General features: G+C 48.3%; 2 protein-coding genes across 3 annotated transcripts; both read left to right on the top strand.

Moving 5' to 3' along the window:
* The first annotated feature begins 1,356 nt into the window (after positions 1-1,356).
* S1PR4 (sphingosine-1-phosphate receptor 4) lies at positions 1,357-3,439 on the top strand. Its single transcript, XM_063160711.1, has one exon. It carries the CDS (start codon positions 1,515-1,517, stop codon positions 2,718-2,720), a length of 1,206 nt encoding a protein of 401 aa, XP_063016781.1. The 5' UTR covers positions 1,357-1,514; the 3' UTR covers positions 2,721-3,439.
* Positions 3,440-4,118: 679 nt separating this feature from the next.
* NCLN (nicalin) lies at positions 4,119-19,123 on the top strand. 2 transcript variants are annotated; one of them, XM_063160956.1, is made up of 16 exons: positions 4,119-4,327; positions 7,848-8,038; positions 8,875-9,019; positions 9,620-9,714; positions 9,898-9,978; positions 10,180-10,283; positions 10,556-10,644; positions 10,775-10,914; positions 12,223-12,401; positions 12,582-12,669; positions 12,769-12,807; positions 12,900-13,063; positions 13,659-13,712; positions 13,804-13,882; positions 14,968-15,064; positions 16,364-19,123. In XM_063160956.1, the coding sequence occupies exons 1-15, from the start codon at positions 4,147-4,149 to the stop codon at positions 15,025-15,027; spliced, it is 1,689 nt and encodes a 562-aa protein (XP_063017026.1). In that variant the 5' UTR covers positions 4,119-4,146; the 3' UTR covers positions 15,028-15,064; positions 16,364-19,123. The 2 variants fall into 2 exon arrangements, with proteins under 2 accessions (XP_063017026.1, XP_063017025.1); XM_063160955.1 differs by having other exon boundaries at positions 14,968-18,988.
* The last annotated feature ends 1,801 nt before the right edge of the window (positions 19,124-20,924 follow it).

The raw sequence follows: 20,924 nt of genomic DNA, 5'->3' as shown, positions 1-20,924 counted from the left end.
GGGGTCGTCTGCTGACCTTATCAGTGTGACTTTCTTTCCACTCTGCTGATAGGAAAGGCCAAAGCCTCAGCTGAAAGGGTGAGGGTGGAGGATGGAGCCCTCAGCTTTTGATGAGAACCACTCTTGCTTGCATGTGGCTTTCGGCAGGAGCCACCTTTGCATTTTCCTCTTGTCTGAGCTGCCATCCAGGCTGGGATCAGTCCATGGGCTCCCTGGACAGCTCCCTGCTCTTTCCTCTCATCTTGGTGACATTTCCATGGCTCCCTGGCAGTCTGGAGTGAGAGCCCAAGGACTCTGAGACCCTGAGTTAAAGGGTGCTCTGCTTTTCTTTCATCTCTGCCACTCTGCAGCTGATTTGGGTGGGGTCCACCCTGCACAGAAATGTGGTTGATGGTGTAACTTCCCCTTTTTTACTTTGGTAGGTAGAAGCTTCACTTATTTTGCACGAGGAGCTGTCCCCACTACCTGCACCGTGCTGGGCCTCAGATGAGGAGCTGGAGAGCATTGCTGAACCTCCCTGGGGCAGCAAGAGCCTCCCACAAGGCATGGCAGGTGAGTGCAAAGGCAAATTCACATCCACAGTTGGGAGCAGCACGTTCCAAGGCTCTTCTATTGAGTTTTGCAAATATAAGGAATTAGGCCAATGCTGGAAATGAACATTTGAGCCATGCTCTGGTTCCTTGGTTCTGCTCTCAGCACCTTGTGCCTCTTCAAAGGTGGGAAGCAGCAGCTTTTTGCCTCCTTCCCTGCCTGTGGGAGGATCCTCACCCATCCCTAGCAGGTGCTTGGTGAGTTGAAGGTGTAGTTGCAGTGTCAGGGCACGTGCTCAGCTTGGAGCTGCTGGATTGCTTTGGAGTGGAGGCACCCCACAGGTGCCAGGAGCTGCACAGACAGGATGGATGTGCCTGGATGTGTTCTGAGAGAGTGGCAGGAGCTGGGCCCATGGAGTGACAGCATGGATCTTCCTCCTGAAGAGGGAAGAGGGATGATCTGAGCACAGGGCAGCTGAGGAACAGGCAGTGGCTCTCTGCCAGGCTCTGCAAGCAAAGCACTTTGTGTCTCGAGCTGTCGGGGTGCTCTTACCAGCACTGGGATCTGTTCAGGCTCCCAGACCCCACCCATCAAGGCGTTGTCCCTGTTTGACACAGCTTGCTCCAACCCTGGCACGTTTCTTCACCCATGTCACACCTTCACAACCACAGCAAAGCTCAGAATAACCAGACCCTTACCAAGAAATGATGACAGTTGTTAGAAGAGATGTCAATAGTGGCAGTCACAACAGGAAATTTTATTAAACAACAGGAAGCCCATGCTCATGGGTGGACTTACAAAACACCTCACCCTCCTCTCCCCTTGCTCTTTCAGTGCTGCAGTGCTGGCAGACAGGGCTCTGACTCTCCCCTCTGCTGAGCAGGGCTGGCTGCAGCCCTCCAACAGAGGATCTGCTCTGCCCCAAGACTCACCTGACCCTTCCTGCATCGAGCACCCACTGAGTGCAGACCCAGGCTCAGAAGATGGCTGCTCCAGTGCTGGGCTGGCTGGTGAATCGCTCCCTCCTCCTTCCCCTGGACTCTGCTCACCTGCTCACCCCCAAAGCCTCCTGCCTGCAGCTGGCCGCCGCCGGGAACATCAACATCATCCTGCAGCACTACAACTTCTCGGGCAAGCTCAGCAAGCGCCACTCCGCCGACGAGGGCATGGGGCCTCTGCGCACGGCCTTCGCCGTCATCAGCTGCCTCATCATCGTGGAGAACCTGCTGGTGCTGCTGGCCGTGCTGCGCTGCCTGCGGGGCCGCCGCTGGGTCTACTCCTGCATCGCCAGCATCACCCTCAGCGACCTCCTGGCGGGCATTGCCTACCTCTGCAACCTCTGCCTGTCGGGCAGCAAGACCTTCCAGCTGTCCCCTCAGCTCTGGTTCCTCAGGGAGGGCATCCTCTTCGTGGCCTTGGCGGCCTCCACCTTCAGCCTGCTGGTGACGGCGGTGGAGCGCTACGGCGCCATGGTGAGGCCCATCGCGGAGAGCGAGGCCAGCAAGACGCTGCGGCTGCGCGGCCTCATCGCGGCCTGCTGGCTGCTGGCCCTCGCCATCGGCCTGCTGCCCATGCTGGGGTGGAACTGCCTCTGTGATTTCCAGGCCTGCTCCGTGCTCCTGCCGCTCTACTCCAAGAATTATATCCTGTTCTCCGTGGTGATGTTCAGCGTGATCCTCCTGGGGATCATCGGGATCTACATCTCCATCTTCCTGCTGGTGCAGGCCAGCTCCAGGCAAAGCTGCTCGCGGAATGGCCGCCGGCGCTCGCTGCGCTTGCTGAAGACGGTGCTGATGATCCTGGGGGCTTTCATCGTGTGCTGGAGCCCTCTCTTTGTGCTGCTGCTCTTGGATGTGTTCTGTGACACCGGGGCCTGCAACCACCTGCGCAGCCTGGACTGGACCCTGGCTCTGGCGCTGCTCAACTCGGGGGTCAACCCCGTCATTTACTCGCTGCGCAGCGTGGAGGTTCGCCGGGCCGTGGGCAACCTGCTGTGCTGCTGCTGTGTCAGGGCTGGGCTCTGCAGGCCTGGCAGCTGCGTGGCCATCTCGGACATCAACTCTGGTTCCTCCACGGAGAGCTCCCTGCGCTGCCGCGACAGCTTCCGAGGCCCCACGGCCAAGAGCGCTCGGCCCAGGGCGCCTCTGTCCAGCAACTCCAGCATGATGAGCAATCTGCCCAGCCTGTGAGGGGAAAAGAGGTGCCAGACAGCCCCCAGGAGCTCATGGGGCTGCTCCTGGCCTGGCAGGGCTGTAGCAAGGCTGAGCAGTTGTGAACTGCACCATCAGACTGATGCAGCACAGGGACAGGAATTGCTCCTTGAATTGAGTGAAAGACACAGGGACATTTTGGGATGGATGCTGTGCTGGGACAGCTGCAGTGCTCAGGTTCTCTGTGTAAGCTTTGGGTGTGCAGAGGTGCTGTAGCTGCACACCTGAGGATGTTTTGCCCCATAGGGTGGATTTTCCCAACCGGGTGGCCCTTCCAAGACTTTGGAATCCCTTTGGGTCTTCAGTGATGGGCATAGCTGCTGGGAAGGAATGCAAGCTTGATGTCCTGCCCAACCTGAGGATGGCAGAGAGCTGCAGCCACAGCCCAGACTCTCCCCAGGGTGCAGACTGGGCACTGAGCCAGGACAAATGCTGTGACGGAGCTGCAGTGACAGGGCTGGCACTGGCATGGACACAAGGAGGGACTGGGGAGCTTGGTGCCATCCTGGGCCTGAAGACACAGCCAGTTTGTGCCTCAGATCCCTGCTCTTCTGTTCTCCCATGTGGGGAATAACCAGAGCAGCACCCAAATGCCTCCTCTCACGGTGCCAGAAGGACACAGAAGCACTGGGGACTCACAGTGCTGGCCCAGCCCCTCTGCAGGAGCTGAGAGTGCAGCTCATTTGTTTTGCATTAATAAATCAGGGTGATCAGAAAGCCTTGGGGTGATTTGCTTTGATTTTTTTCCTCTGGAGGTCAGGTACTGCCTGGGGATGTTTTTGTAGTCTGGGGACAGCTGGAGCTGCCCTCCTGTTCTTGGGACAGGGGGATTGCCCTGCTCAGGAGGCAACAGGTCCTGTTCACCCCATCGTATCCTGTCCTGTCCCATTCATCCCATCCCGCTCCATCCTGTTCATCCCATCCCATGGATCCCATCCCATCCCATGGATCCCATCCCATCCCATGGATCCTATCCCATTCTATGTATCCCATCCCATCCTATAGATCCTGCCCCATCCCATTAATCCCATCCCATGGATCCCATCTAATGGATCCCATTCCATCCCATCCCATGGATCACATCCCATCCCACGGATCCCATTTCATCCCATTATCCCATCCCATCCCACCCATCCCATGGATCCCATCCCATGGATCCCACCCCATGGATCCCATTTAATCCCATTATCCCATCCCATCCGCTGGGGGGCGCTCGGGAGCTCCAGGCCGGGATGAGGGCGCCCCCTGCAGGCCAAGCCGTGGCGGCACCGCGGCCCGCACGGAGCTACCGCGACTACAACTCCCAGCGCCCCTCGCGGCGGCGAACGAACTACGGGTCCCGGTGCGCGGCGCGGGGCGCGCCGTGCGTGCCGAGCAGGCCGCAGTGCGGGCCGGGGCCGCGGCGATGCTGGAGGAGGCGGGCGAGGTGCTGGAGTCGGTGCTCAAGGCCTCATGCCTCCCGATCAGCGTCTTGCTCTTCGTGCCCGCCGTGCTCCTGCTGCTGGGGCCGCCGCCTGCCGCCGAGGCCGCGCACGAGTTCACGGTCTACCGCATGCAGCAGTATGAGCTGGGCGGGCAGCCCTACGGTGAGGAACGGCTCGGCCCGGCCGGGCCCGGTGCTGCCGGCAGCGGCTCCCTCAGGGCTGGTGGGGCCGTGGGAAGGGAACCGCGAGCCCGGGGAGAACCCAGGGTAGGGCGGCCCGGCCTAGGGGAGGGCTCGGGGGGTTTGGGAGGCGACAGCGGCCGGGCCCAGGCGCGGAGAGGCCGCGGGAGGGCCCCGGGTCCGGCCGGGTCTCAGTGCCCAGAGGGCCCCGGGTCCGGCCGGGTCTCAGTGGCCAGAGGGCCCCGGGTCCGGCCGGGTCTCACAGCCCAGCGGGCCCCGGGTCCGGCCGGGTCTCAGTGCCCAGAGGGCCCCGCTGCCCGGGTCTCACTGCCCGGGCTCGGTACGAGCGGGAGAGGGGCTGGAGCTCCATGGAGGTGACCCAGAGGTAGCCAAGGAGCCCCGGTCTGTGGGCTCTGTGTTCTGGGCTCCTGCATTGTGGTAAACTCGGGTGTGAGCTCAGCTTTCTCCTTTTGCCTTTGAGTCTTTTATTGACAGGTAGTTCCTCTTTGCTCTTCATCCTCCTCATCCTCAGCTCTGTGTTGCTCCAGTGGCTCCATTTCAGAGCCAGTCCCCCCCTGTGTTACAGCTGACCTTTACTTCCTCTGTTCTCTCACTTGCAGCGTGCTGGTTGTGCAACACCTTTCTCTGGGTCAGAGACACGCCCTGTTCTGGAGTCCTTGAGGTGCTGCAGCCCTCAGCCTCCTCCCCTGTGTGCCCACAAACCCAGAACCAAAGGTTGTTTCTGGATCTTCTGTAAAGATTTTATTCCAGGCCAGGGCACGTGTTCTGTTTGTGAATGACTCTTCCTGTAGATTTAACAATTAACAGCCTCACTTTTAATGTGTGCTGTCCATGAGACACCACCTCTCATTCTTTCAGACCTTAATAAGTTCAAATATACGAGATATGAATTGCAGCTGTGCCTGTGTACTTCTTAAACACTTCATGCTTCTGCTGGCTTCTAAATAAATGAAATTAATTCTGGGTTCTTCCATCACAGTTTCTCAGAAGGTGTCCACACCTTGAGGGCTCTGACAGCCTCAGGAGCTCCAGGGCAGGCCCTGCATGGGGGTAGGACTCTCTTTGCTCAGGTGCTGGGAGCTGTTTGCTGACAGCCTTAGCAGGGATCTGATTCAGCTGCCTTTCACATTGCCTGCCTGAATGTCCCCTCTACCCAAGTGCTCACAATTTTGTGACCTCTTGAAAAGCCAGGTGTTATTTTTTAAAGATGGTTCCAGTTTACTTTTTCTGCTGTTTCTTTTCCTGGAGCCTTTTAGCTTGGTGGGCTGTTTCCTTTGTTCCTTCCTGCTGCTGTTCCTGTTCCCTGTGTGTTCTGAGATGTCTTTCAGGATAAAAGCTGCATTTCAGAGCAGTCTGAATTGGAAGGGACCCGCGAGAAATCCAGCTCTCAAAGGGAGTTACCCACAGAGGGATCAAACCCATAACCTTGGTGTTACTAGCACCATGCTCTGACCAACTGAGCTCATTTGTTGTTCCAGATTCTTGTATTTTTGTTTCCAAAAATACCAAGTAACAGGTTGCTGCTCAGCCTCCTCTTGCAGAGGGAAGAGTTTTTTTGTCAGCGTCACTCATGGAGCAATTTAAGAACAAGCTTGGACTTCCTCTGATACTGATAGAATGAGAATTCTTTGGTTTGGAAATGAGTGATTTACATTTACACACAGCTCTCTGTAGAGAAACTACAGAAAATGAATCTGTTAGGAGAATACTGTTGTGTCTGCTCTGTTTAGATGTCAGAGAGAGCAGAACTTCAGGTGCACATCATTCCTGTGGGAATGGTGGAGGGATTATCCTCATTTTGAATTGTTTTTCTCTGGTTGGAGTGGTGGTGCTGTTAATATTTGTTTGTTTAGTGTCAGGGCTCTGTGGGGAGAATTCACATTGTGCCTGGCCTGTTCCTGGGTGTGTGGCCCTCACTGATAATGTGCAGGGGAAATGCAGATTTTTCTTGTTTAGGTGTTTCTGTGACCAAACTAATGTTAGAGTTAAGCTAAACCAGGTTTAAATGTAGTTCTTAGCAATGCTGCTGTCTGTCCCAGAACAATGAGCTCTCCAGTGGAGGTGCCAGAATTATAGAAGAATAAATTGAATTATAAATTATAGGGTGGGTTTGACCCTCTCTAATTTCACAAGATGTCCTTTTGGCCCTCCCTTGGGGAATGCAGCAGCTTCTGGCAAGCTTGCTGTGCTCCCAGGGGATTGCATTTCCAGTGGGGGATTTGATCTGCTGCAACTGAGAGCAGGAGAGGGCGAGCCCTGAGGAGCAGCCTGCTCTTCCAGAACCTTCCTTGGGGTTACCTGGGGCACTCTGGTGTCCTCAAGGTGACAGGGGCCAGGCTGGTGTCCTCAGGGTGACATGGGGCAGGCTGTTATCCCTTCATCAGGGGCTTCTGCAGCTCAATCCTCCAGCTGGGGGAGGCTCTGGAGAGGCCAGGCTGTGTCCAGGTGTGTTGGTTATCAAGTGCAGGTGAGCAGACAGGTAAGCTGAGTGTTGTGTTGAGGATTTAGGCTGGAAGGTGAAGCTGTGGGGTGTGGAACAAGGAGGGCCAGGCAGGATTTAGGCTGGAAAATGAAGCTGTGGGGTGTGGAACAAGGGGAGTCTGGCAGGATTTAGACTGGAAGGTGAAGCTGTGGGGTGTGGAACAAGGAGGGTTTGGTAGGATTTAGACTGGAAAGTTGCAGCTGGGGACATGGAGCAAGAGGTCTGGTAGGATTTAGGCTGGAAGGTGAAGCTGTGGGGTGTGGAACAAGGAGGGTCTGGCAGGATTTAGACTAGAAGGTAAAGTTGTGGAGTATGGAAGAAGGGGGATCTGGCAGGATTTAAACTGGAAAGTGAAGCTGTGGGGTGTGGAACAAGGGGTCTGGCAGCATTTAGGTTGGAAGGTGAAGTTGTAGGGTGTGGAACAAGGGTTCTGTCAGAGTATAGAACTGGAAGGTGAAGGTGTGGGGTGTGGAACAAGGGATCTGGAAAGATTTAGACTGAAAGGTGAGGCTGTGGTGTGCAACGAAGGGGGTCTGGCAGGACTTAGGCTGGAAAGTGAAGCTGTGGGGTGTGGAACAAGGGGTCTGGCAGGATTTAGGCTGGAAGTTGCAGCTCTGGGGTGTGGAACAAGGAGGGTTTGGTAGGATTTAGACTGAAAGTTGCAGCTGTGGGACATGGAGCAAGAGGTCTGGCAAGATTTAGACTGGAAGGTGAGGCTGTGGGGTGTGGAACAAGGAGGGTCTGGCAGGATTTAGACTGGAAGGTGAAGCTGTGGGGTGTGGAACAAGGGGTCTGGCAGGCTGTGGCTGCACAGGAAAACCCACAGACACCTCTGCCCCATCTCTGACAAGGACAAGGAGGCGAACTCATCTTTCTGCAGCTTCTGGCCTCTCTGCAGCCCACCAGGCTGCCCCCAGGAGTGTTGTGAGCAGGAGGCAGGCTGGATCAAGGGGGTTGGGATGCAGTTCCTTATGTGCCCTCCTGCTTTCCCTGCTGGCAGGCACCAGGAGCGCCGTGCTCAACACGGAGGCGCGCACCGTGGAGGCGGACGTGCTGAGCCGCCGCTGCGTCATGATGAGGCTGGTGGACTTCTCCTACGAGCAGTACCAGAAGGCTCTGCGCCAGTCAGCTGGGGCTGTGGTCATCATCCTGCCAAAATCCATCTCCTCTGTCCCCCAGGATGTGGTGAGGGTAAGCAAAAAAGTTTTCTTTCCCTTCCCCATGGGAGGTGTGTTGAAGGGAAGCTTGGTTGCTGCAGGGTTGGAAGATGGTGTTCTAATTTTAAAACTTCTCTCTCTCTGCTTTGGTTGTTGATTTTTTTCTTGACACCTCTCTGTGGTGGTGTTTGCAGGGGTCCCAGGATGAGGGAAGAGATGAGAATGTTGACTCCATGTTTCAGAAGGCTGATCTATTATTTTATGATATATAGTATATTAAAAGAAAATGATATATTGGAACTCTACGAAAAGAATAGAAGAAAGGATTTCGTCAGAAGGCATGAAAGGAATAGAAATGAATGATAATAAAATCTGTGACTGACCAGGGTGTCTGAGACAGCAGGAAAAGGGAAAAGCAATGTTCCTCACTCAGGGTCACCAATTGTGGTGGTGTTCACAGGGGTCCCAGGATGAGGGAAGAGATGAGAACCTTGACTCCATGTTTCAGAAGGCTTGATTTATTATTTTATTATATATATTATATCAAAACTATACTAACAGAATAGAAGAAAGGATTTCATCAGAAGCCTAGCAAGGAATAGAAAATAATGAAATAATAATAAAATCTTGTGACTGACCAGATAGTCTGAGACAGCTGGACTGTGGCTGGCCATTAATTAAAAACAACCACATGAGACCAATCAAAGATGCACCTGTTGCCCTCCACAGCAGCAGATAATCATTGTTTACATTTCATTTCTGAGGCTTCTCAGGAGAAAAAATCTTAACAAAAATATCTTTCATAAAATATCATAGGGATACTTCTTGTGTTTAGCAGATGTTAAGTTTGTGTCTCCCTTAAATCTTCAGCAATTCATGGAGATAGAGCCAGAAATGCTTGCTATGGAAACCATTGTGCCAGTCTACTTTGCAGTGGAGGATGAGGAGCTGCTGTCTATCTATGAACAAACACGAGCTGCTTCTGCATCACAGGGTTCTGCCTCAGCTGCAGAAGGTGAGTTCTAGCAAGGAGAAACAAGTTTTGAGGAAGACAGGGCTGTTCCCACCCCTGGGAGGAGTCTGCACCATGAACCAGTGTTCTGTCACCTTTGTGTTTATTCTGTCTTTGTCAAAGTGTTTAGAGATTCAGTGGAAGAAAAGCACAGTATAAGAAAGCAATACTTGACTATATTTGGATATGCAGTTGCAGGAAGTTCTCAGTTTCACCCTGTTTCAAGTAAGGTAGAAATCAAAACTAGGTTAAATCAACATAAATGTTAAGTTATGATGGTGTGTTGGTAGAAGCTGAAACTTTTTGTCTGACCACAAGTCAGTTTGATACTTCCATGTAAATAATATGACTTTATTTATCTGCTGCTTATGACTAATTTTAGCACTACTGGGGAAAAGTTTTTGACCAGCCAAAAAAATGGGATTTTAGTACAGACTGAAAAAGCACCAAGATTCTGTGTCATTGCATAAACACCAGTGACAACTGAGAGGCCTTCAATGGTTTAAAGCTGTTCTCTCCAAAGCTCAGTTAGCAGGGGAAAGGAAGGGATGAAACATCCCCAGGTGTACATTGTGGGGTTTTTTTTTGGTGTTTTTGTTTCAGTTCTGCTGCACACAGCAACTGCCAATGGCTTCCAGATGGTGACCAGTGGGGCTCAAAGCAAAGCTATCAATGACTGGCTCATCCCCAGTGTGGAGGTGAGTTGTGGATGGATGAGGTGACTTCTTTTATTGGGATTTTATCAGGGGAGTCTCAGCCAGGTATCTGAAGTCCTCACAGCTGAGGCCACAGCAGACTCAGCAGGAATGTAGAAGTCAGTCTGTCCTTGTACACACACACAGGAGGTGATGGGGACTGACCATTCTCTCTTTCCTCTGCAGGGAAGGCTGACAGGGCTGGGTGGAGAAGACCTGCCCACTGTTGTGATAGTTGCCCACTATGATTCCTTTGGAGTGGCTCCAGTGAGTATTTTTTCCCTGGAACTCTCTGTTTCTGTCCTTTTCCCCTCTGCCTTAAGGCTGTGGGGCAGTTTCTGTGTCTTTCCTTGGCCTTAAGGCTGTGGGGCAGTTACAAGTGGAGCCTAGTGCTGTCCTGCAGCTGTTCTGATGGCTGAGAGCCAGTGCAGCTTTGTCACCTTGTGTCTGTCCCACCTCACCCTGCAGTGGCTGTCCCACGGGGCTGACTCCAATGGCAGTGGGATCTCAGTGCTGCTGGAACTGGCCAGGCTGTTCTCTCGGCTCTACACCTACAGGAGGACCCATGCTGGGTGAGAAACTGCTCTGTTTGGGGTTTCATCTATGTAGCTGACACGTGGAGGGGATGATGTGGGGAGCAGATTCCATCCTCAAGCACTGGGAGCTCCCCAATTTTAATTTCTCCTGAGTATGTGCCATGTGGGAAGTGGGCATGGCCAGTTTCCTTTGTGGTTGTGATTTCACCACACCTCCAAGTGCAGGAATTCCTGAGTGCAATTCCAGTTCCTGAGTGCAGGAATTCTTGGAGTGCAGCATGCTAACCTTTTTCTTCTTTGATGGGCAGGTATAACTTGCTGTTCTTTGCATCTGGAGGTGGCAAGTTTAATTATCAAGGAACTAAGAGGTGGCTGGAGGATAATTTGGACCACACTGGTGAGTAAGGGGCTGGTTGTGTTGAAAGTTTATAATTAATCAGCTCTCCTGTGAGAATCCTTGCTTTTTTAGGGAGGTGGAAATCCCAGCACAAGATGTAGCAATAAAAATTTGGATTTTTCTGTTCCAGATTCCAGCCTGCTGCAGGACAATGTAGCATTTGTGCTCTGCCTTGACACCCTGGGCAGAGGCAATAGCCTTCATCTTCATGTCTCAAAGCCTCCCAAGGAGGGCACCTTGCAGCATGCATTTCTGAGAGAACTGGAGATGGTAAGGAAAAATTCCTGGGAATTTGGGACTTGCTATAGAGCTCTCCATGAGAGGAAGGAAGATATGAAGAAAGGTGTGCTATTAAATAATTCATGTATTGTTTAGCATCACTTGATTTGAGGTGCAGACAGATCCTCATGCCACAGTCCCAAGTGAAGCAGATCTACAAATGCTATCCTGTACAGATATTAAAACAGCTCTTTTTGACCTGAAAATAATAATAATAATAATAATGATAACAAACCAGCTTTAATAATATCACTAACTGCACCTTATGTTGTGGAGCACACAGAAGTGAGTGTAGGCAGGCAGGCCAGTGCAGGGTGGGACTCTGCAATAGTTCATGTATTATTTGGGATTACACAATCTGAGGTGCAGACAGATCCTCATGCCACAGTTTCAAATGAAGCAGACTAGATCTGTAAATGCTACCCTGTACAGACATTAAAACAGCTCTTTTTGACCTGAAAATAATAATAAACCAGCTTTAATAATATCAATAACTGCACCTTACATTCTGGAGCACACAGAGGTGGATGTAGGCAGGCAGGGCAGTGCAGGGTGGGACTCTGCAATAATTCATGTATTATTTAGAATCACTTGATTTGAGGTACAGACAGATCCTCATGCCACAGTCCCAAGTGAAGCAGATCTACTAATGCTACCCTGTACAGACATTAAAACAGCTCTTTTTGACCTGAAAATAACAATAATAATAACAATAATAATAACAACAATAAACCAGCTTTAATAATATCAATAACTGCACCTTACGTTGTGGAGCACACAGGAGTGGGTGTAGGCAGGCAGGGCAAAGCAGGGTGGGACTCTGCAATAATTCATGTATTATTTAGCATCACTTGAAGTGCAGACAAATCCTCATGCCACAGTCCCAAGTGAAGCAGACTAGATCTGCAGATTTTACCCTGTGCAGACATTAAAACAGCTCTTTTGGACCTAAAAATCCAGCTTTAATAATATCAATAACTGTTCCTTATGTTCTGGAGCACACAGAAGTGGGTGTAGGCAGACGGGGCAGTGCAGGGTGGGACTCTGCAATAATTCATGTATTATTTAGCATCACTTGAAGTGCAGACAAATCCTCATGCCACAGTCTGTACAGACATTAAAACAGCTCTTTTTGCCCTGAAAATCCATCTTTAATAATATAAATAACTGCACCTTATGTTCTGGAGCACACAGAAGCGAGTGTAGGCAGGCAGGACAGTGCAGGGTGGGACTCTGCAGTGGGGCAGCACCCCTGAATGTGATTTCACCACACCCTGAATGGTTTCCCTTTGTCCTCAGGTTGTTGCCAACCAGTTCCCAGAGGTGAAGTTCTCCATGGTGCACAAGAAGATCAACCTGGCAGAGGACATGCTGGCGTGGGAGCACGAGCGCTTCGCCATCCGGCGCCTGCCCGCGTTCACCATCTCCCACCTGGAGAGCCACAGGGACAGCCTGCGCAACAGCATCATGGACAGGAGGTGAGGGGCTCCAAATCCAGCCCAAAAACCTGGCCTCACAACTGTTTGTGCTGTTCTGGTGGTCAGGGTGTAGCTGGAAAATGGTGGAGTTGGGCTCTGGGTTCAGGCTCAGTGAAAAGTGGGTGTTTGTGGAAGAAGCTGGTGCCATTGACAGGTTCATGATTCCCTCTTCTGCTTTAGGGCACGAATAGACACTAAAGCACTGACCAGGAATACTCAGATCATTGCTGAGGCTTTGACAAGGGTCATCTACAATCTAACAGAAAAGGTAAGAGGTGCTCACTGTGGCAGTGCTGGCCAGACTTGTCCTTCCCAGGCAAGCTCAACAACAACCTGGGTTATTTCTTTTTTCCATTTTCCCTTGCAGGGAGCACCTGCAGATATGCAGATCTTCACAGATCAGATGGTAAGCACAGTGCATTATTTTTGTAACCTAGATTCTGGGAGAAAGCGCTGATGTGTGATTGACTCCCTTTCTCTGGTGGTATTTTTTTGCAGGAAATCCAGCAGGAGCAGCTGGAATCAGTGATGGACTGGCTGAGCAGCCAGCCCAGGGCTGCCCAGCTGATTGATAAGGACAGCACCTTCCTCAACACCTTAGAATATTACATGGGACGTTACCTGAAGGATGTCAAGCAGCACCATGTGAAGGCAGACAAACGGTGAGAAAAGACATGAAAAACCAGCCAGGACATGCAAACTGGCTTCCCCCTGGACAGAATTTTGTCTCTGAGCTGCAAGCTTTCCTGGTTTCTTGACATGCAGCTTTGGTCTTTTCTGCTCTCCTGTCAGTTTTGGTTCATGCTTGGTGTTCTCCCAGAGAAAGCTGCTTGTGATTCCTCACAGCACAGGAACAAGGCACAGCAGCTCCCTCTGTCTGAAAAGCTTGGTTTTAAACTGTTTTGGTTCCACTATTCCCACTCTGAGAGCTGGAGAAGGTTAATTTTTGGTTAATTACAAAAAGGCAGCTTCCATCCTGCTGAACCTGCTCAGGCTGAAGCTGTTTTGGTGAACAGAGGGAGGAATCTTTCATGTTCAGCCTCTTTGGAGACAGCTGAGCACCAGCATGAGTTCTGAATTGTGTCCTGGGGCTTCTGAGAGCAGGAAAACAAAGTCCTGATAACTAAAACCAGCTCAAAACCAGTGTGGGGGGTGGTCATGCTTGCCTGGTTGGATGAACTTGGGAACAGCTCTGAGCTGTCCTGACTGCAGGGTCAAGAAATGCAGCAAAATCTGAAAAATTTCTCCTTTGCACAGGGACCCTGAGTTTGTTTTCTATGACCAGCTGAAGCAGGTGATGAATGCATACAGGTATGGAATTCCTTTGGGCAGGCTGTGCTGTTGTCTCAGCCCCTGGCAGGAACTGCTGCAGCAATTTCATGTTCCCTTTTCCTTATTCCAGGGTCAAGCCAGCAATCTTTGACCTGCTCCTGGCTGTCTGCATTGCAGCCTACCTTGGTGTTGCCTATGTTGCAGTCCAGGTAAGAGACACTGATGGATTATTTTCCTTCTAAAACAAGTTAGTTCCAGAAATTCACACAGTGCCAGCACTAAAGCTGGAATAATAATGCCACTTACCTGTGCTGTAGGCAATCTCTTGCCATTCTAATGCAAACCTGGTTTTTAGAGCTGTTTCTTGTACTCAAGGACATGCATAACTCACTTGTTAACCTATTTTGGCTCCAAACTGAAAATTTACAACAAATTTTACCTTGGTAATTTAAAGATTTGTAGCTTGTACTATTAGGAAATATCTGAACTTGGGATACAGCTTAGAAATGCATCTTCAGAGTTCTGCTTTCTTTTTTCAATGAAACCAGAAATAATACAGCCAAATTAAATGTAATTTTTGTGTCAGTGTTAACCAAGACAGTGTGAGCAAGGCTTTGTTCCTGCCTGGGTTCATGAAAGGAAAGCTTTTTAGGTCACTCTCAATTTTGATCACTTTGTGTGTCTATTATTTGTTTAGGGAAACCACAAGCATTTAAAACATACTTTGATTTCTATTAGCAATCTTTATTAGTTCTGTTATTTGAATTTGAAATTATTTGAAGCCTGGGTCTTATTACATCTGTCAAATATCAAATCAAAATACAATCAACCCCAGCAAAATCAAAAGAGGAATTAAGTAAATTTCTAAGTCACTGGGGAAAGAGAGGATCCAGTTAAAGAATTGTGACTTTCTGGAATCTCTGTTTGCCTGGTTCATTTTTACCTTCCTGGATCTGCTGGCAGCAGTGTTTCTATAGAGACCAGGAACCTGCATGTGTTGAAATCTCCTCGCCTTCAGAAGGAACAGAATTGCATTAAAAATAAAAATTTCAAAAATCTTTAACACAGCTTCACAATGAGGTGGTACAGACCTGCACAAGCACTTCTGTAAGCCATCATTTTCTGTATAACTTGGCTTCCTTGTCATAATTCCTCATCCATCAAGTCCCACTCCATCTCCAGGATGAGTGGTTGATGCAAACAAGGCACTGCATTTACTGCTATTGTTTTAAGCCTTCTGCCAAGCTGTGTGTTCAGAACTGTCATGGTGACTTTTTTTCCCTTCTGTTTGCAGCACTTTGGTCTCCTTTACAAGTTGATACAGAGATTATCCCTTAAAACCAAGCAGCAGTGAAGCACCAAGTCCCCCACCCAGCAGCACTGAGCCATCGGTGAGCCCATTGGGAACCTTCTGCCTTCCACTGAGCCCTGCTGCTCCTTTCCCTTTGTCTCCTCTTTGCTACTGTACAGAGGGGAGGAAGGCATAAAGAAAATGAAATTTTAACTCCTGTGCACCTCTGAAGTGCTTTTCTTCACCTTCTTCCCCTGACTTGCACCATGTCTGGTTTTTCCTTTGCGTTTTGGTGAGGGAGAGGCTGAGAGACTTCAGCAATTCCTGCAGTTTTGATTTTTGAGCAGCTTCTCTTGAGTGTCACCCAAAGTCCAGCACCTTCATGGACACTGTCACACAGCCAACCTGGAAACTGAAACTACAGCATCTCTGCCCAGCAAACAAGGACTTGGAGCAGTTTTTAAAAAGAAAAAAAAAAACAAACCCAAAAAGTGCACATGCAAATTAAAGAGAATGCAATTAGCATGTTTCCTTATGGCACCTCTTCCTTGAGTTCACTGCCTGGCTTCAGGGAGTTGTGCTGAGCAAGCAGTGTCTGCAGCAAGCACCTTCTTGCATTTTATTCAAACTCTGCCCCTTTTAGGGGGATCTTGAGTGTTTTTACAGGATGAGGAAAGATTTAAGATGGGTTTCTGGCATCAGGGTTCTGCCAGGAACAGGTTCTGTCCTGTCTCTCTTGCAGGATGCATTTTGCTGCGTATATGATTTCTCTGGAGGTTTTTGCTCCTTGAACAGTTCACAGCTGTCACCACTCTGTGCTAAACTCTTGCTTGATTTTTGTGGGGTGTTCCCTTCTCCAGCTGCTGCAGGATCATGTTCTGTGCTGCTCCATGTACTTACACAAGCTGGTTTTGTTGATAACAAGAGAAGAGCAGCTCAGACATGGAAATTTTATTGAAATATTACAAGCCCTAAGCTAGTTGTAGATCTAGAAGATAACCCTGAGCACTGTCCTGCCACCCAGCAAGTTTTGAGTCCTTTTCTGTAACCTCTTCTGTGTACCTGAGGTCTCTTCACATGCCACAGTGACATTTTTTTATAAATTTAAGCTACTACTTGTAATTAAAGCAGCATATCTTAGGCTGAAAAGCTATTTTTGAATTGAGGTGGACCTTTTTTCTTTGGAATGCAAGGAAAATTCCAGCTGTGGATTCCTGTCTGCTGGTTAAAAAAGGGATTGTTGTGGCCACTGTCCTTTGGATGGGCACCAAAGCCATGATTTCCATCTTCCTTTGTTTATTTTAATCTCCTTCTTGGAGTATTCTTATCCCATGATTTGTCTTTTTTGCTACTTTAAATATGTAGCAATTTGTTCTTTAAAGGATCTTGTGTTTTCCAGGAAAGGCTGCTGGTGTCAGTGGCTCACCATGGTGCCAGCATGGTGCCAAGCACTCCAGAACCATCAGCCACCCAGGGAAATCTGCCTTTTCCTCATCTTCTGAGTGCTCATCTGAAATGTGTCTCTCTGCCTTTTCCTCATCTTCTGAGTGCTCATCTGAAATGTGTCTCTCTGCATGCCTGAGGTGCTCGTGGCATTCCTCTGCCAAATGAATTTATAATGACTTCAGAAGTTGCTGGAGTGGCTGCAAGGCAAGCCTTGATTGTTTTCCACTGGTTTTTATGCTCTGCCCATAGAGACTGCATCTGCTGTGCCCTGGGGAGCTGCAGGCCCTGGGCTGGGTGGGTTTAGAACACACATGGTGCAGTGAAGAACTCTGTAGGTTCTGAATATTTGAGAGTAGTTTGAGTCCTCCGGCTGCAGCATCAATTTCTGGTGTGTTACACTGAAGGAGGTGCTGTTCCCTCCAGTCTAGCAGATTATTTCACTAGTCTCAATGATTACTTTGCTGAGAAAAATAGAAAATTAATATCAGCAATGCTGCTGCAGCTTGAGTTGATGTGTGTAAAATTTGGCATTAATGGGCAAGAGTGAACAGAACAGACCTGGAGCTTGTTCCTTGCTGTGGAAGCTGCCAGCCTTCAGTCTTCCAGGTGAGAAACTCAAAGTTCACAGTGAAAAACTTCCACCCAGTGTGTTTAGCACAAAGAAAACACTTTTAGCTCTGTGTGGTGTCAGCAGTGAACTGTTAACACTCCTGATGCAGTGCCAGAACCCAGTGGAAACAACCTAAAAACAAAATAATGAGGAGAGTTCATAAACCTGAGGGGCAGTTGGGATGGTTCATTGCTCTCTCCCACACAATATTAGTTTGTCCTGCAATCCTTTTCTATCTCTCTCCCTGGCTGCCATAAAAAGTAGTTTTTACAACAGATCAAAGAGTTTTTGCTTTTGATCCAAGTACATGTGCACTGAAACATAAATGCTCAAATCTGAGATAGTCAAATCCCAACTTCCTTATAGCTGGAGCAGAGTGCCCATCCTGGGACTGAATTTAAATCCCAATTTCCTCATGGCTGGAGCAGAGTGCCCATCCTGGGATTGAGTTTAAATCCCAATTTCCTCATAGCTGGAGCAGTGTGCCCATCCTGGAATTAAATTTAGTTCCCACATTTTTGTTTCCTTGGTAAGTCAAGAGAGAAGCTTGCAAGGAGCTCCTGGAGCTGATCTGCACTGCAGCATAACTGATCAATTCAGTCACCAACACAAAGGCAGAAATCCAACAGGTGTTGTGATAAAATAAAAGTTCTCCACGACATTGCAGAAGAGCTCTGTGTAGCTGATTCTTGTTGCCCTTATTTTTACATATCCTTTTTTGTTGAGGAGTTTGCCTGGCCTGTAAGGCAGAGCATGGAAAGGATTTTATCCACATCCACACACAAGTGGCTGGCAGTTGCTATTCCTAGCCAGAAATCCATTTTCTTTGCTATTTATCTGACTTCACCTGTTGTCCTGCTGCTGTCAGAGTCTGCAGCTCACAAAAAAAAATTTGGTTTTCCAGCAGGTTTTAACTGAAGCTGTTAATTCCTTTTGTCCACTTCCACCTGCATGGGCACTATTGGGAATTGTTTGGGAGTAATTTGGATTATTGTAGTTCATCTCCCACATGAGAGGGGTTGGTTTATTGTTGGGAGAGAAGTAATGCTGTGCAATATGAACTCCACTCCTCTACTCAGTGCAGAGAAAATCCTGAAGCCAGAATGGAATTAGGTCTCACTGTCTGTGGCTGGAAGTCTCCACAATCTATTCAGACATTCAAAACCACAGCTATACCCAAAATTGCTGTGGGGCTTGGTTTTGAGGGTGTTTTGTTTGTTTTAAATCTCATGCTCTTACATTGTTCATGGCCCAAGCTCAAATCCCAGGCTGCTCCTTAAACCCCATGTTTAAATTGGGTTTTACATTTTATTTGGTCTTGACTCACCAATCTGAAATGCTGGGGCTGCTCCTGGATGTCTCAGAAAATTGGGCAGAATTTTTGAGTGTAGACTCCTGCTTGCTCACTTTAATCTGTTTAGTTTCTATTTGTAGTTACTGCATAGCAACTCCAAGGTTATATTCTGGATTATTTGCAGCTCAGGAAAATGATTTGATTTATCTAGCAATGTTAACTCAATTATTTATCTCTTGTGTGCCCTGAAGAACAAATGTATATTGAGGTGAATATTTAAAAGCTAATAGAAAATTCAATGCAGTTGATTTACATATTTTAGGACTGTAAATGTAATAATATTTAAGTATTTTAACTTTGGGGTTTTTTTTTTATTTGTTTGTCCCTTTTTCCCTTGGAAAATAAACCAAGTGAATAGGATTGATGGATAGATTTGTCAGAGAACTATTTGCTCACAAAAATGGAATTTCCTTGCATTATTTGGAGGAATAGACACCTCTACAAAACGGGAGAAAATCTATGTATTTAAAAGCTTCATCCTGTCTAGTCAAAATAGTATGACAGAAAACATTTACACACTCCAAGCATGATTCCAGCACCTTGAGGTGAGCAAATTCCTGTTTATTCCGAAGGTTTGTGCTCATGTGAAGCAATTAAAGATTCTATGCAAAACAGCTTTGGTACTGTGAAAAACTGGTTACCTCAGCAGGCAGCACTGTGTGCTCGTGGAGATTGTTGTGCCTCTGTCCTTACCCAATGCCTGTTTGAACACTGAACTATTTATTCCAATTATAATCAGCATTGCAAGAGATCTGTTCCCTGAGTTTGTCCGAGGTGTGGAGTGGCAGAAGGGGAGAGCTGGATGTGCACTCGCCCTGGTGCTGAGTTCAGCATCAGAACCCTGAGGGATTCTCCTTGGGAAACCCAGAACCAGCAGCATGTGGGGCTGTGTGGTGTCCCCACAGTGACACAGGCAGCCTTTTGTCACTGTTTAATAAGAAATGACACAATCATCAGAAAGCTGAGTGGCTTAAAATGTGTTGTCTTTACTTGGAACCACTTCTTTTATACACTGATCAATACAGCTGGACTTGATTGGTCATTTAATCCATACATTTCACCTGATTGGAAATCAGAAATCCTCAAAATACATTTGAGGAATGGCTGAGGGAGCTGGGGGTGCTCAGCCTGGAGAAAAGGAGACTCAGGGGTGCCCTCATTGCTCTCTACAGCTCCTGAAAGGTGCCTGTGCTCAGCTGGGGCTGGGCTCTGTCTGCAGCAGCACTGACAGAACCAGAGCACACAGCCTCAAGCTGCACCAAGGGAAATACAGGTTGGATATTGGGAAATAAATACAGGTTGGATATTAGGAGAAGGTTTTTTACAGAAAGGGTGGTAAAGTTCTGGAATGGCTGCCTGGGCAGGTGGTGCAGTCCCCATCCCTGGGTGTGTTTAACAAAGCCTGGATGTGGCACTGGGTGCCAGGGTTCAGCTGAGGGGTTGAGGCTGGGTTGGATTTGATCTTGGAGGTCTCTCCCAACCCAGTGATTCTGGGATTGGCTAATTAACAAGACACCCTTCTCTGCAGGTTGCTGTTGGATTTCCCTTTTAGGAGAATGCTCTGTGGTGGTTTTTCCTCATGGTGTGTTCCCAAACACTCCTGCTCTACAGCAGCACTCAGGCAGCAGTCTACTCCAGGTCATGGGAAGGGCACACTAGAATATGAATCATTCAAAGGAACTGCTAATTAGGAGGCCTGTTAAATAGAGGGGAAGTTAAAGAATATCCCTTTCCCTGTGGCAGAGAAAAATGACAAACTACAGAAAGAGTGGAGAGAGGATATTTTATGCTCAAGCTCTAAATGGATCCCACTCTGCAATCAGCTGCAGCAAGCACAGCCTCCCTCAGCAAGGCTTTTCCAGACCTTACAACAGCTTGCGTCTTCCATCTATTTTTGGTTTTTCTCTTGCCCTCGTTTCCATAGTATCTGAATGCTTCATGCTCTTAAATATATCTGACACTTCCAGCACCTTGCTGAAGTAGGAGGTACAAAGGGCTTTGCTCTTTGGAGCTGCTGGAGCTGGAATAGCCTGGGGATGTGTGGAAGATGTGGGGTGGAGTCCTGAGTGGAAAATGTGCTTTTCTAGAGGCTGGGTTTGTCATAGCAGGAGAAAAGAAATCCTCATAAAACTTGCGAAAAAAATATGTGAAGGGCTCAGTGGTGTAGTGCTGGGAGCAGGGGTGGAGATGAGGTGGTGATTGCCACATTCTCCTCTAATCCTCTCTGCTTTATTCAGATGCCACATTTATTTCTCTCAGGTTATGAGAACATGAGGGCAACAAGGTTGTGTCCTGAAGCCAGGTTGTTAATGTTGTGAGCTTATTCCTGTGGAATATTTTTAATAGAATATATAATAATATATTTCAATATATATATAATATAATATAATATAATATAATATAATATAATATAATATAATAATATGATATGATAATATTATATTATATTATATTATATTATATTATATTATATTATATTATATTATATTATATTATATTATATTATATTATATTATATTATATTATATCTTAATACAGTGTAATGGGGAG

This window comes from Melospiza melodia, chromosome 7, assembly GCF_035770615.1.
Source record: "Melospiza melodia melodia isolate bMelMel2 chromosome 7, bMelMel2.pri, whole genome shotgun sequence".
Taxonomy (NCBI): domain Eukaryota; kingdom Metazoa; phylum Chordata; class Aves; order Passeriformes; family Passerellidae; genus Melospiza; species Melospiza melodia.
The sequence above is the reverse complement of the archived record's forward strand: the minus strand, read 5'-3'. Positions and strand labels throughout refer to the sequence as shown.

Excerpts from the sequence above, each read along its gene's own strand:
- NCLN (XM_063160956.1), top strand. The coding sequence starts at position 4,147 with ATGCTGGAGGAGGCGGGCGAGGTGCTGGAGTCGGTGCTCAAGGCCTCA. Across the intron at positions 10,645-10,774 it reads GGATAATTTGGACCACACTG|ATTCCAGCCTGCTGCAGGAC; the intron begins GTGAGTAAGGGG and ends TTTCTGTTCCAG. Across the intron at positions 12,402-12,581 it reads AACAGCATCATGGACAGGAG|GGCACGAATAGACACTAAAG; the intron begins GTGAGGGGCTCC and ends CTTCTGCTTTAG.
- S1PR4 (XM_063160711.1), top strand. The coding sequence starts at position 1,515 with ATGGCTGCTCCAGTGCTGGGCTGGCTGGTGAATCGCTCCCTCCTCCTT.